This window comes from Stegostoma tigrinum, chromosome 42 (assembly GCF_030684315.1).
Source record: "Stegostoma tigrinum isolate sSteTig4 chromosome 42, sSteTig4.hap1, whole genome shotgun sequence".
NCBI classification, from domain to species: domain Eukaryota; kingdom Metazoa; phylum Chordata; class Chondrichthyes; order Orectolobiformes; family Stegostomatidae; genus Stegostoma; species Stegostoma tigrinum.
This window is the reverse complement of record NC_081395.1, coordinates 9,057,379-9,073,474: the sequence shown is the minus strand read 5'-3', so window position 1 is coordinate 9,073,474 and position 16,096 is coordinate 9,057,379. Positions and strand designations below refer to the sequence as shown.

At 49.1% G+C, this 16,096-nt stretch overlaps 1 protein-coding gene across 2 annotated transcripts in view; it reads right to left on the bottom strand.

Moving 5' to 3' along the window:
• The window catches only part of LOC125449261 (solute carrier family 22 member 6-A-like), a 30,027-nt gene extending 21,122 nt beyond the window's left edge, over positions 1-8,905 (bottom strand). Inside the window, exons 1-2 of one of the 2 annotated variants that reach the window (XM_059641619.1) lie at positions 8,384-8,905; positions 121-224 (exon numbers count right to left, since the gene is read on the bottom strand). In XM_059641619.1, coding sequence (XP_059497602.1) covers positions 121-224; positions 8,384-8,788 — 509 coding nt within the window. In that variant the 5' untranslated portion in view covers positions 8,789-8,905. The remainder of the gene's footprint in view (positions 1-120; positions 225-8,383) is intronic. The other variant, XM_059641618.1, reaches the window with a different exon arrangement.
• Between the last annotated feature and the right edge of the window lie 7,191 nt (positions 8,906-16,096).

Here is a 16,096-nt window from a genome sequence, read left to right as displayed (position 1 = left end):
AACATTGAAGCCAACCTTGCCCTAGCTAGGTGCCACGTCTTTCCCTGGCAGCTTCAACTCACCCAGGTGAATGGGGCAAACCTCCTGTTTGTGGTAGCTTATCTCTCTGGCCAGCCTTACCTGTCAGAAAGCCATCCCAGTACGATCGACCCTGTCAACACTCCACCCATGTAGACAGACTGTGCCATTTGTCTCAGAGGCTTACGACTGCACACGAGGTCCCACTGTCAAAAAGAAAACAAACAAGACTCCAACTTACATACTTCGGGAAATCGCATCGTGAGACGATTGTTAAAAACAGACTTCAAACGGGGAGTGCTGGTGCACTCACTTAAAACTGACCTTAGCACTAACTGAGATAGCAGGAACTCCCGATGCTGGAGAATCTGAGATAACACGGTGTGGAGCTGGATGAACACAGCAGCATCAGAGGAGCGGGAGGGCCGACGTTTCGGGCCTAGACCCTTCTGGATTAGAATCCCCACAGTGTGGAAACAGGCCCTTCGGCCCAACAAGTCCACACTGCCCCTTTAAGCATCCCGCCCAGACCCATCCCGCTATAACCCACACACCCCTGAACACTACGGGCAATTTAGCACGCCCAATCCACCTTCTTCAGTAAACCCCCCCGCCCCTGGATTTCTGAAGAAGGGCCTAGGTCCAAAACATCAGCTTTCCTGCTCCTCTGATGCTGCCTGGCCTCCTGTGTTCATCCAGCTCTACACTGTGTTATCTCAGCACTGGCAGTATTGTGTCGGTCACATGTTTTAGACCCTGTCTCCTCTAACAGCACTGGAGCAGCAGAGGGGGCCAATGCCCAATTGCCCTCTTCATGTCAAAGCAAGGGATTTTGGATTCCAGATCATCGTGTAAGCTTCAGGTGAGAGATGGGCCGTTTGGACCAATCTGGAAATTTTCTTGGACAGATGTGAGGGAAGCTCCAACTGAGGGGGCTGGACCCTTGTTAAGAGCCAACGCATGCAGAATTGAAGCTTCGGTTAGAGTGAGGCTGTAAAAGACCGTGAGGCGTAGGAAGATGGGCCATTCAGCCCATCTAGTCTGCTGGCCATTCGGCGAGATCGTGGCCAATCTGGCCATCCTCTAGCCCCACTATTCCTGTCTTCACCCCCTCAATAACCCTTCCTGAGGCGTCAATCTCAGCCTTGAGTATACTTAATGAGCCAGAATCAACAATCCACAAATCTGATAGCCTCTGAGAAAGCTAACTCCCCCTAGACTCTATGTTTAATGTCACCTTATTCTGAGAGGATGCCCCCTTGTCCTAGACTCTCCCATAAAGGGAAACAAACTCTACATAACAGGCCCCGAGGCTCTCTTATGTTTCAATAAAAGATCACCTCTCATCCTCTAAACTCCAGGGTGTAGAGACCCCAACCTGTTCATTTTAAAGCGAGCTCTCAGTGATGGTGACAATAAAAATAGTGCCATTTGTTGGAAAAACTCACTGGGTTCATCACTGTCCTCTAAGGAGAGGAATCTGCCATCTTTACCTGGTCTGGCCTACATGTGACTCCAGACCCAATACAGTGCAGTTGGTTCTTAAAATTCCCTCTGAAATGTCACAGCTAGACCACTTTTTATTCAACTTATTCATTCGCTAGCTAGGCCAGTATTTATCACCGATCTCTAATTGCCCAGAGGGCAGTTCAGAGTCAACCACATTGCTGTGGGCCTGGAGTCACATGTGTAGGCCCAGACCAGGTAAGGATGTCAATTTCCTTCCCTAAATGACATCACATGGCGTTTTTTTCTCCGGACAATCAGAAGTGGATTCAAGGTAATCTTTAGATTTCCTAATGAATTCAAATCCCGCCTTCTTCCACAGCAGGGATTTGAACCTGGATCCCCAGAACAATGCCTGGGCCTCTGGGTTAACAGTCTAGCAAAAATACTGCTAGGTCATCACCTCAGCTCAAGGTCATCATGCGAGTCAGGGTAGCAGGGTCGGCGGGGGAGCAGTGTGAGGGGGGTTGGTGTGTGGGCTCAGAGGTTAGTGCTGCTCTCTCTTAGCAACAGGGGACCCGGGTTTGATCCCACCCTCAGGTGATTGTCTGTGTGGAGTTTACACATTCTCTCTGTGTCTGCGTGGGTTTCCACCCACAGTCCAAAGATGTGCAGGTTAGGGTGGATTGGCCGTGCTAAATTGTCCCATAGTGCCCAGGGATGTGCGGGTTAGGGTGGATTGGCCCTGCTAAATTGTCCCATAGTGCCCAGGGATGTACAGGTTAGGGTAGATTGGCCGTGCTAAATTGTCCCATAGTGCCCAGGGATGTGCAGGTTAGGGTGGATTGGCCGTGCTAAATTGCCCCATAGTGCCCAGGGATGTGCGGGTTAGGGTGGATTGGCCGTGCTAAATTATCCCAAAGTGCCCAGGGATGTGCAGGTTAGGGTGGATTGGCCGTGCTAAATTGTCCCATAGTGCCCAGGGATGTGCGGGTTAGGGTGGGATTGGCCGTGCTAAATTGTCCCCTAGTGCCCAGGGATGTGCAAGTTAGGGTGGGTTGGCCGTGCTAAATTGTCCCCTAGTGCCCAGGGATGTGCAAGTTAGGGTGGGTTGGCCGTGCTAAATTGTCCCCTAGTGCCCAGGGATGTGCGGGTTAGGGTGGGTTGGTCATGCTAAATTGTCCCATAGTGCCCAGGGATGTGCAGGTTAGGGTGGATTGGCCGTGCTAAATTGTCCCATAGTGCCCAGGGATGTGCGGGTTAGGGTAGATTGGCCGTGCTAAATTGTCCCATAGTGCCCAGGGATGTGCAGGTTAGGGTGGATTGGCCGTGCTAAATTGCCCCATAGTGCCCAGGGATGTGCGGGTTAGGGTGGATTGGCCGTGCTAAATTATCCCAAAGTGCCCAGGGATGTGCAGGTTAGGGTGGATTGGCCGTGCTAAATTGTCCCATAGTGCCCAGGGATGTGCAGGTTAGGGTGGATTGGCCGTGCTAAATTGTCCCATAGTGCCCAGGGATGTGCTAGTTAGGGTGGATTGGCCGTGCTAAATTGTCCCATAGTGCCCAGGGATGTGCGGGTTAGGGTGGGATTGGCCGTGCTAAATTGTCCCATAGTGCCCAGGGATGTGCGGGTTAGGGTGGATTGGCCGTGCTAAATTGTCCCGTAGTGCCCAGGGATGTGCAAGTTAGGGTGGGTTGGCCGTGCTAAATTGTCCCATAGTGCCCAGGGATGTGCAGGTTAGGGTGGATTGGCCGTGCTAAATTGTCCCCTAGTGCCCAGGGATGTGCAAGTTAGGGTGGGTTGGTCATGCTAAATTGTCCCATAGTGCCCAGGGATGTACAGGTTGGGGTAGATTGGCCGTGCTAAATTGTCCCATAGTGCCCAGGGATGTGCGGGTTAGGGTGGATTGGCCCTGCTAAATTGTCCCCTAGTGCCCAGGGATGTACAGGTTAGGGGGGATTGGCCGTGCTAAATTGTCCCATAGTGCCCAGGGATGGGCAGGTTAGGGTGGGATGCTTTTTGGAGTGCTGGTGTGTGGACATGATGTGCCAAATGCTCTCCTTTCATTCCGTTGGGAATCTGTGATTGGCAGGGAGCACTGAACCTGTAGGGGGAGTGGCTTAGATTAGTTCACAGGTTGGCACACCATCGAGGGCCGAAGGGCCTGTTCTGCGCTGTATTGTTCTATGTTCTATGTTCTATAACCTTGCTAACCCATGAAAGAGTTTTAAAAGATGGAATATCCAATAGGCCATTCAGCTCAGTTGATGTCTCCTGGTATATTTGAGAGTCCACCCTCACCTTGCCAGGCTATCCTACTCCTTTCTCCCTCATGCGCCCATCGGGGTATCAAAGCAGGTGAATGGAGTTAAGCCACAGATCAGCCATACTATAATTGAATAGTGGGAAGGCTTGCAGAGATTCAGCTCATAAGAGCTTAAAGGGGTAGGAGTGGGCCATCTGTTCCCTCTAGCTTGCTCCCCTGCTCAATAAGATCATGGTTGATCTTTCTCATGGGCTCAGCTCCCCTTACACGCTCACTCACCCTCATCCTTAGTCCCTTTACTGACCAAAAATCCTTAAAAACATTCAACGAGGTCGCCTCACTGGGCAGGGAATTCGACAGATTCACAACCCTTCGGGTGAAGAAGTTCCTCCTCAGCTCAGTCCCAGCTCTGCTCCCCCCTTATTTTTGAGGCTGTGCACCCCCCCCTAGTCCTGGTCTCACTGTCCCCCCCACCTCAAGCTCCCTGCTTCTACCTTATCTATTCCCTTCGTAACTTTCTGGCCTCCTCCTGAGTCTGGCCGTTCCATTAGCCAGTCCCGAAACGGGAGCTTTCACATCAATGCAACACAATGAATTTTTGCCATTTCGGTCACAGTGGGGAGGTGAGTGAGGGAGCGGAGGGCTTGCCCTGCCTGCAGTTGGAATTCACTGCAGCGTGTTCAAGACAGGACTCACTCCTTCTTGCAGGGCTGCATTTTCTCGCCTCTGGTTGCGTCCAACGCTTAGTGTCTTTAATATCATCCATCATTGCCACACGAAAGGTGAAATGGCAATTTCACCAGCGGGACCCCCCCACCCCCAGCAGGGTGCAGGGGTAGGGACTGATCAGGTCCATCAGCTCTAGGGATCCTTCTTGCCAGGACTCTCGGTGCTAGCAAGGCCGGGCAGAAGGGCCTTTCTCTTATTTTGCCCTCAGACTCTGACGCGTCGAAGTGCCCAAGCATCAGGCTTGGCCCACGCAGCCCACAGCTGGCCAGGATCGCCTTCAAAGATTAATGTGCGACTTTGAGAAACTCGCAGGGGTGGGAGAGGCTCATTTTTATCCCTTTTTTCGCTCAGCTAGAGTTGATCAGACACGGAGCAGAGAGCGTGAAGGGTGGAACGGCTGACTGGCTGGGTGGAGCGGCCGGAGACAGGAGACGACACCGCGAAATCTTCAGAGCTGCCCGATCATGAGGTTCACCTTGACCCTTGTATCTCTTTCAGTCTGACCCTCCAGCGCAGCACTGATATATCGCTGCTTTATCAGCAGAGGGCTGCCATACTGGGGACAATGTTCCCCCCTCAGGTGATCCCAGCTTCACGTTAACACATAAATCATCTCCTTTATCTGTGCAATTTTGCTACGGTGCTTGTGCACTTTGAGAGTAAACATTCTTAAACCCTACGGGTCAGGGTGTGGTCATTAAAATTCAACGCTGTGGGTTTATTGGTTCAAACAGCAACACAAATGACAGAACCCCTTCTTCGAACGTAGCACTTGGCTCAGAGGATGAAAGTTCAGCGTTTGGCCGTGGCAAAAGCGGATTTTCACCCACACGTGAAACTTCCCAGCTCGAGACACTGTGAAGTAGACTCCCTACGGTGTGGGGGCAGGCCATTCGGCCCATTGTGTCCACGCTGACCCTTTGGAGATCATCCTGCCCAAACCCGCTGTATCCTGTAATCCTGCATATTCCACGGCCAATCCACCCGAACCTGGGCACTATGGGACAATTTAGCACGGCCAACCCAACCTAACCTGCACATCCCTGGGCACTATGGGACAATTTAGCACGGCCAATCCACCCTAACCCGCACATCCCTGGGCACTACGGGACAATTTAGCACGGCCAACCCACCCTAGCCTGCACATCCCTGGGCACTATGGGACAATTTAGCACGTCCAATCCACCCTAACCCGCACATCCCTGGGCACTATGGGACAATTTAGCACAGCCAATCCACCCTAACCCGCACATCCCTGGGCACTATGGGACAATTTATCACGGCCAATCCATCCTAACCCGCACATCCCTGAACACTATGGGACAATTTAGCACGGCCAATCCACCCTAACCCGCACATCCCTGGGCACTATGGGACAATTTAGCACGGCCAATCCCACCCTAACCTGCACATCCCTGGGCACTATGGGACAATTTAGCACGGTCAATCCACCCTAACCTGCACATCCCTGGGCACTATGGGACAATTTAGCACGGCCAACCCACCCTAGCCTGCACATCCCTGGGCACTATGGGACAATTTAGCACGTCCAATCCACCCTAACCCGCACATCCCTGGGCACTATCGGACAATTTAGCACAGCCAATCCACCCTAACCCGCACATCCCTGGGCACTATGGGACAATTTAGCACGGTCAATCCACCCTAACCTGCACATACCTGGGCACTATGGGACAATTTAGCACGGCCAATCCACCCTAACCTGCACATCCCTGGGCACTATGGGACAATTTAGCACGGCCAATCCACCCTAACCTGCACATCCCTGGGCACTATGGGACAATTTAGCACGGTCAATCCACCCTAACCTGCACATCTTTGAACTGTGGGAGGAAACCGGAGATCCCGGAGGAAACTCACGCAGACACGGGGAGAATGTGCAAACTCCACACAGACAGTTGCCCGAGGGTGGGATCGAACCCTGGTCCCTGGCGCCGTGGGGCAGCAGCGCTAAGCACTGAGCCAACACAGAAGCGAGGCTACAAAAACCGAAAGAACTGCGGGATGCTGTCAATCAAGAACAAAAACAGAAGCTGCTGGAAAAGCTCAGCAGGTCTGGCAGCGTCTGTGGAGGAGAAAACAGAGTTAACGTTTCGGGTTCTGAGGAAGGGTCACCGGATCCCGAAACGTTAACTCTGTTTTCTCCTCCACAGATGCTGCCAGACCTGCTGAGCTTTTCCAGCGACTTTTGTTGTTCCAGATGTGGGGCTAATTTGTCCTCCAGCCTTAATCAGGGCCCAGGTAGTGTGTCATTGCCCCCAAATGCCCTCGGAGAGAAATTCTGCAGAACATTTAATGAGGAGGTGAAAGCAGATTTCTTGATCGCGCGCTCAGCCTCTGAACGAAATGACACTGAAGGTGAATGTTCGGGTGCCGCATGCAGTTAGGGCAAAGGATCATTGGATGTTGGCCGTTCTTGCAAGAGCAAGGAATCTTTCTTTAATTGTGTCGGAGCTTGATCTGACCACACCCGGTGTACTGTGTGATCTCCTTCTGTCAGGAAAGAGATTATGACAAAGGTTCACGGGAGTTGTTTCAGGGAAGGTGGGAAGAGAGATTGGACCGACTCTATAGTTTGGAGAGCGAGAGGCGACCACGATGATACAAAATACTTGAAGGGATAGACAGGGTAGAAGCAGGTATGGGCTGTCCCCGATTGTAGCTGGGAGGCACAATTTAAAATATGAGGAAGGTCATTTTGGACAGGATAGATGAATTTATTCCAAAACAAAGAGAAATGATCTTTCTCTTTTTCTGAGAGCCTTTGGAATTCAGAAGACTGTGGACGTTCAGTTTGAGATGGAGAATGATAGATTTCTGATTACCAGGGGTCTACAGCGTTATGACGATGGGATCAGTAAAACGTACTGAGCTGTTCAATCAGTCATGATCATATGGAAGATGTGAATGGCCCAGCCCAATTCGTATGATTGTTAGGAGAACTATCTCATCTCCTCCAGATTCTCCAACTCACTGGAATGTCCTGTGCTGGTCACCTCTCTAATGCACACACTTCTGACCCTGCCCATTTCTGAAGAAGGGTCCCGACCTGAAATGTCGGCTTTCCTGCTCCTCTGATGCTGCCTGGCCTGCTGTGTTCATCCAGCTCTACACTGTGTTATCTCTGGTCTTGTGTTGCTGTGAGTTGGCCTTCCCACTGTGATCTATGCCATTAAATCAAAGCTCACTTGGAGGCATAAAGATACACAGCACAGGAACAGACCCTTCATCCTAACTCAGCCAAGCCGACCAGATATCCCAAATTAATCCATCCGATTTGCCAGCATTTAGCCCCTGTCCCTCTAACCCCTTCCTACCCATGTCCCCATCCAGATGCCTTTTAAATGCTGTAACTGTACCAGCCTCCACCACTTCCTCTGGCAGCTCATTCCATACACGCACCACCCTCTGTGTGAAAAAGATGCCCCTTAGACCCCTGTTAAATCTTTCCCCATTTGTTTGAAACCTATACCCCTCTGGTTCACAGTGGGACACTTGCAATGGAGAGAGGTCGGACAAACACTAGAGTTTGGAGAGCAAGAGGTGATCTCGATGATGCAAGATACTTAAAGGGGTAGACAGGGTAGACGCAGGTAATTCTTTCCCCTTTTGCCTCGAGCCTATGCCCCCTAGTTCTGGACTCCCTTACCCTTGGTTTCTAACGTACTTTAGGGAAGGAATGTGCCATCCTTACCTGGTCTGTCCTACATGTGACTCCAGACCCACAGCAATGAGGTTGACTCCGAACTGCCCTCTGGGCAATCAGGGGTGGGGTAATAAATGCTGGCGTTTATGTAAAAACCAGCGACACCCTCAAATCGTGAATGAATGAAAAGAAAACTTGCTTTATAGAACACGACGGAATTTCCACGGCCCTTGGAAACAGACACTTCGTGCCATACCTCGGAAACAATGGTGGCTTTAAATTTGGAGAGGTTGTACGTCCAACCCTCTGTGCAGAGGCGCGTGCTGGTCTCCGTGGCGTTCTCCCAGCTCTCGGTGTGGTTCAGGAGGTGCCACTGAGGCGAGGAGTACACCAGGCACTTCTCCGGCTGCCCGTCCGGGTCCTGGGGGATGAAAGCGCGGAGAAGGCCCTCCGTCTGAAGGTCACCCATGGCGTTGGCTTGACCAGACCCGTTCAAACCGGTAAACTGGACCAGACAGTGATGGTCAGGCACTATGGCTACAAAGTTCTGGAGAAGGTTGTGGCTCGCCATGAAGAGAACGGGAATGGCCAGCAGCAAAATGTGGATGACTTGGAATTTTCCCACACTCCCGACCGTCTCCAGGACATCGGCAAAGCTCATGTTTCCGTCTTGGGGGGCAGGAGAGAGACAGATGTCAGACGGAAGGCTGCCAGGGACTGAGAGATCGTGATAACTGGTGAGGAAACTTAAGTTTTCAGAAACACTGCAGCATTCACGGATTTGAGTAATGTTTAATCCGGTGATAACAGATTTACTTTTCGAAAACCTGAATTGCCCAACGCGCCTTGTTTAGTTTCTCTATCGACGGGGTTGAGGTCAACTTTGAGGAATAGCCTGTGCAGAACGGTGGACCCAATTTGGTCTGCCAACCAGTTAAGGGAACTGAGTGGAGGAGTTCGAATCAATGTTGAATTGCTTAGTCATGCCAATGTTGATGTACCCATGATCGCCAATGCACTGCTTTGGGCGACTGGGTGCCAATGCAGAGAAAATTGGACACAGATTTTGACCACTGTTTGCAACAAGATTGGGCAGTGGTGTAGAACAGAGAGAGACCTAGGGGCTCAGGTCCACAATTCTTTGAAGTTTTCATCACAGGTAGACGGGGGTGGGGGTTAAGAAGGAGTTTAGCACGTCTCCCTTAATTTCTCAGACCTTTGAGTACAGGAGCTGGGACGTCATGTTGAGGTTGTACAGGAGGCCCATTCTCGAATACTGTGTCCAGTTCTGGCCTCCTTATTACAGTAAGGATATCATTTATCTAGAGAAGGGCTCAGAGGAGATCTACCGGGATATTGCCGCAAATGGGGGGCTTCAGTTTTCAGGGGAGGCTGGGACTTTCTTTTTCACTGGAGTGGAGCAGGTTGAGGGGTGACCTTATAGAGGTTTATAACATCATGTGGGGTATAGAGAGGGTTAATGGTAGTAGCTGCCTTTTCCCTGGGGGGGCGGATTTAAAGACTTGAGGGGCATATTTTTAAGGGAAGAGTAGAGAGATTTGAAAAGGACACAAGGGGCAACTTTTTTTACACAGAGGATGGTCCGTGTGTGGAATGAGCTTCAGAGGAAGTGGTGGGTGTGGGTACAGTTACAGCATTTAAAAGACATTTGGATAAGTACATGAACAGGGAAAGGTTTGGAGGGATATGGACCAGGAGCAGGCAGGTGGGACTGGTTTAGGTTGGGGATTATGGTCAGCACGGACTGGTTGGGCCGGAGGGTCTTTTTCTGTGCTGTATGACTCTACCACATTTAAAAAGGCATTTGGATGGGTACATGAATAGGAAGGGTTCAGAGGGATATGTGCCAGGAGCAGGCAGGTGGGACTAGTTTAGTTTGGGGATTATGGTCGGCATGGACTGGATGGATCCAATTTGCATTTTTGTTAGTTTGTAAAGGCGCAACTTGTAAAAACATACTGGAATGGTAGAATTCAGTGCGTGATACCCTGTATATTCACTTAGCCGAATCAGCTTAACAATTAACTCTGCTCAACAAGCCCCGTGTTCAGAAAAAGGAAATTAAAGAGTCTCAAATCGGTAAAATATTCAAATTTACACACAGTAGGGATTCTACGTTTGCGCAAAGCTGCCTCTCACCAATATCGGGTCTGTGTAAAGACGTCATCACGGGTCTTAAATTCTAACAAAAGATTCTGAGCTTCTGGAGATATCTCTGCAACATGCTTGTGGGAGCAACTGAATCTGTGATGGCAGAGACAGAGGTTCGCAACCGAAGGAAGGGGGTGCTTCATGTTGTGGTGCCAGGGGAGTGAGAAATGACCTTATCGACGCACCCTGAGCCCACGCTGTTGCAGTTTGTCGCCTTTCAACAGCAGACCCAGCTTCGAATAAATCAGTCAGGTTTTTATTTTAATACAGAAGAGTTTGCACACGACGTCATCATTTGAGCCGAGCAATGCAAATATCAGAGCAGGGGCATCATTGGAATTAATCAGAGTGAAATTCGCAGTCGCTCGTGGTAACTTTGGTGGGTACAATCTCCCAAAATTAAGACGAGCCACCAAAAATACAGGACGAGAGGTCTCGAGCTGAGGCAGGGTGTTAGGTTTTATCAGTAGAGGGATTGAGTTTCGGAGCCATGAGGTCATGTTGTAGCTGTACAAAACTCTGGTGCGGCCGCACTTGGAGTATTGTGTATAGTTCTGGTCACCGCATTATAAGAAGGATGTGGAAGCTTTGGAAAGGGTGCAGAGGAGATTTACCAGGATGTTGCCTGGTATGGAGGGAAGGTCTTATGAGGAAAGGCTGAGGGACTTGAGGCTGTTTTCATTAGAGAGAAGAAGGTTAAGAGGTGACTTAATTGAGACATACAAGATGATCAGAGGATTAGATAGGGCGGACAGTGAGAGCCTTTTTCCTCGGATGGAGATGGCTAGCTTGAGGGGACGTAGCTTTAAATTGAGGGGTGATAGATATAGGACAGATGTCAGAGGTAGTTTCTTTACTCAGAGAGTAGTAAGGGCATGGGATGCTCTGCCTGCAACAGTAGTAGACTCACCGACTTTGAAGGCATTTAAATGGACATTGGATAAACATAGTGATGAGAATGGAATAGCGTAGGTTAGATGGGCTTCAGATTGGTTTCACAGGTCAGCACAACTTTGAGGGCCAAAGGGTCTGTGCTGTGCTGTAATGTTCTATGTTCTACGTAGAGGGCATCGTCTCAAAATAAGGAGGGAACAGATTTCGGATTGAGCTGAGGAGGAACTTACTCACCCAAAGGGTTGTGAATCTATGGAATTCCCTGCCCAGTGAGGCTCCCTCGTTGAATGTTTTTAATGCAAAGACAGATGGATTTTTGAACAGTAGAGGAATTAAGGGTTTTGGTGAGTGGGTGTGTGCGTGGAGCTGAGTCCCTGAAAAGATCAGCCATGATCCTATTGAAAGGGCCAGATGCCCTAATCCTGCTCCTGTTTATTATGGTCTCATGTTCAACAAAGGCAGCAGCTCCAGGAGAGGAAGTCAGAATGTGTAAAAGTGAGAAGATGGCGATAGTAGCATTGCGTGCTCTCAGTAACTGCTTCGATCCCAAAAAATTAGGCCAGTTCCCTCCACAGGACTCAGCAATAAGACTGTTTAAAAAGGAAGTGAATTATATCGGCAATGTTTAGTAAAGGTATAAGATATACGTAGGTATATGAAAGGTTTAGTGAAGGCAAAAACTATCCTGTACTCTTTTCGGAGGCCGAGCATGAAAATCAACCCACGGCAACATAAATAAACTTTGAGGCAGGGATTACGACACGGACGCAGGAATGTTTTAATCTCTAACGTGATCCTGTATAAAGGAAAACAAGGTAACGCTTTGCGCAACTGTTACAAAGTTGTGCAGAGGAGCCCTGAATTGGAAGGCAAGCATCTAGAACTGGTTTGTTTAATAAAACAAAAAGGCCAGGAAAAAGAGGTGAGGCGCTTTTCTAAGCTCAGAGCTGTGACCAAAAGAAGGTGTCTGTAAGCAGCTGAAGGGGTATAGCCAGTTCTGACACTGAAACAAGGATCAGTTAGCTGTGTAATTTGGAAACGGGGGCATGGTTTGATGTTTTGGCAACGAGCTGGAATTAGCCAATTAATTTAAACCAAGCACTTAGCGACTCACAGAAAATTGGCTTTGATTCTAAATTAAATGATGGTTTTGACAATCTGGGGTCAATGCTGTTGTAAGGAAATCGATGTATCTAAAGGTATATAAGGAGAGGGTTTTTTTCGAAAATCAGAGTGAGAGCAAACCACCATCTGAGAAATCAAGATAAATAAGAAACAGAAGAACTGCTGTAAATCAGGAACAAATACAAAGTTGCTGGAAATGCTCAGCAGGTCTGGCAGCACCTGTGAAGGAAAACAGAGTTAACATTTCGGGTCCGGCGACACTTCCTCAGGACTCGAGGTGAGAGGGGAAAGATTTTAAAGAGACAGTAGGTACTGCAGATGCTGGAGAATCTGAGATAACACGGTGTGGAGCTGGATGAGCACAGCATCAGAGGAGCAGGAAGGCTGAGGTTTCGGGCCATGACGTCAGCTTTCCTGCTCCTCTGATGCTGCTTGGCCTGCTGTGTCCACCCAGCTCTACACCTTGTTATCAAAGAGGCAACTTTTTCACACAGAGGGTGGTGCGTGTATGGAAAGAGCTGCCAGAGGAAGTGGTGGGGGCTGGTACAGTTACAGCATTTAAAAGACATCTGGATGGGGACATGGATAGGAAGGGGTTAGAGGGATATGGGCCAAATGCTGGGGAATGGGACTGGATTAACCCTCCGACCACCTCCAAAGACATGCCACCATTGGTTGGAACCGTACCTAATTCCACCATTAATTGGATAATTGCTAAGGTGAGGAGACAGCAAGGACTGCAGATGCTGGAGCCAGAGATAACACAGTGTGGAGCTGGAGGAGCGCAGGAGGTCAGGAAGCATCAGAGGAGCAGGAAAGCTGACGCTTTGGGTCGGGACCCTTCATCAGGACTGCTAAGATGAGTTGTCAGGTTATTTGAGGGGTCTTTTTTAAGAGTTGAAATCACTGTTTTAGTATTCGATTGCCTGTGATATTTCTTAATAAGTAGCCAAATTAAAAATAGCTTACGATAATTTGCAAAATAACAATCCCCCTGGCCTGATGGTAGTGATTGAGTGGGGGACATGCTGGACCATGAGGTTACAGATTGTGCTGGGGTATAATTCTGCTGTTGATGGCCCACACCGTGTGATGGATCCCCAGTCTTGAGTTGCTAAATCTATGCCTGGTTCAGCCATGTCTGGGGCATTGTGTCCAGTTCTGGTCACCTCATATCAGGAAAGGTGTGCAAGCGTTGGAAGAGTTGCAGAGGAGATTTACCAGGATGTTGCCTGGAATGGAGGTAAGGTCTTACAAGGAAAGGTTGAGAGAGCGAGGGCTTTTCTCTTTAGAACGACAAAGGATTGAGAGGGGGCTTGATAGAGGTGTATAAAATGATCAGAGGTATAGATAGAGTGGACAGTCAGAGACTTTTTCCTAGGGTGGAGGTAGCTTTTATAGGGGGCATAGTTTTAAAGTGAAAGGAGGCAGATATCGGGGAGACGTCAGAGGTAGGTTCTTTACTCAGAGAGTGGTCGGGGCGTGGAATGCATTCCCGGAGAGGGTAGTGGAGTTGGCCTCATTAGGGGCATTTAAGCAGCTATTAGATAGGCATATGGATGGTAGTATAAGGTAGGGGTGGGGGTTAGACAGACCTTAGCTTTAGGGTAAAACTTTGGCACAACATCGTGAGCCAAAGGGCCTGTACTGTGCTGCACTGTTCTATGTTGTATACGAAGTCTGTCTCATTTAGCACGGTGATAGTGCCACACAACACGATAGAGGTTGCTCTCAATGTGAGGGTGGGGCTTTAACGCCACAAGGACTGTGCAATAGTCATTCTGACCGACACTGTCATGGACAGATGCAACTGTAGCTGACAGATTAGTAAGGATGAGGTCAACTATGTTTATCTCTCTAGTTGGTTTCCTCACCACCTGCCACAGACCCAGTCTAGCAGCTATGTCCTGTCGGACCTGACCGGCTCGATCAGTAGTATGCTGCCGAGCCACTCCTGGGGGTAAGTAGTTCAGAGAAGGTTCATTGGCCTGATGCCTGAGTCAGGATTGTTTGGGCTAGTGTCCGTTGCAGTTTAGATAAATGGAAGCAATGATATTGAAACGTTTTAGCACTTGGGCTACAACAGTTCAGGAAGGCACCACCTTCCCAAAGAGGGAAATAATTGCTGAGCCCAGCCGACCACACCCACATCCCCTGTGTGAGTCTGTGACAATGCGGTAGCTTTAAGAGGTTATTTTGGTCCTGTTGTTTTTTTTGAGGATGGGTTTTAAGACAGAGATGCCAAACTGTCTACTTGGAATGCTAGTGAAGTGAGGCCTGGTGTGTTCATTTTGAAGCTGGAACAATAGAAGCAGCCTGGCCGGGTGTAGCCAGCTCTCACAGACCAGGGTTTCCAGCTTAATTTTCAGTTTTTAGGTTTAGTTTTAGACAATTGCTGTTGGAGTCTCAAAGGGCTGGAGTTTTCAGACTATCTTTTCCCTTTCTCAGTTACAGATGGAAGCTGGGGTATCTGTCTCTGCCCTGGGTCACCCATGAGGAAAATCTACATTTTCGAAATTTGCATTTTTTGCCAAGGGATGCATTTATGGGATGTTACTATATTGGAACAGTTAGTTAATGATAGTGACTGTCTCTGTTATTCTGTTAAGTTTTCCAACAGAGTTTCAGTTATTCGAAGTTCTTTCTTTTGATGTATTTTAACTACAGTGTTTGAATAAATTATGCTTCACTTAATGTTGTAGATTTAACAGACATATTGCATCTGGATCTATTACATTTGCTTCAGAAATAAGAAAAAGTTAGGGTATGGCTGTCATCTTAAAATATTTTGAGGGGGTCTGATCTGCCCCACAACAAAGTTGGGGCGGTGGGGTTGAGAGGCAAGTCCTACTGATATTATCGCTGGACTGTCAATCCAGAGACCCGGGTATGTTCTGGGGACCCGGGTTCGAATCCCGCCCACGGCAGGTGGTGGAATTTGAATTCAATTTAAATAAATCTGGAATTGAGAATCTAATGATGAGCGTTGTTGTAAAAACCCACCTGATTCACTAATATCCTTTAGGGAAGGAAACTACCATCCTTACTCGATCTGGGCCTACATGTGACTCCAGACCCACAGCAATGTGGCTGACTCTTAACTGCCCTCTGGGCAATTAGAGAGGGGGCAATAAATGCTGGGTCCAGCCAGCCACGCTCTCAAATTGTGAACGAATAAAGAGGAAAAGTGTGTTAAGGAAGAGACCTTGAGGGAACTCACAGGGGAGATGCTGGAAGGGATGTTTATCCTTGTGGAAGAGACTAAAACAGGAGGTAAGGATGACACCATTCCACCAACTCAGAGGGCTACCCTCGCACTAGGGAGCGAGGGAGAGAGACAGCTGGACTGGTTGGACCTGAGGGTCATCACACTGTAGGTGAGGGGAGAGGTCAGGAAGGAGAGTGCTTCAGAGTAATTTCAGCCAGAATTTTGTTGTGGACGGAACTCTGTCTCACAGACTGGGGTTGGACAGGAGCGTGTACCTGAGGACCCAGGTAGACTAGCCATGACCTTTTCCGAATGTAGAGGGAGCTGAATTGTTCATCCCGGTTCCTCACTGGTAGAAGTGACCCCTAATAACATAATCAAAGCCGACATCCTTCACAACAGACATTCTCAAGGAGCACTTGAATAGGAGAACATTGGAAGGTTTTTGTGTGCTCAAGACGCTGAGGTCAGGCCCAGCCCCCGGGAATCTGCCCGGATTAATGCCATTTTAAAAAGAAGCCAAAGTGAACCCTACCTTGGCCAGGTCAATCGGATGGGAGCAATCAAACG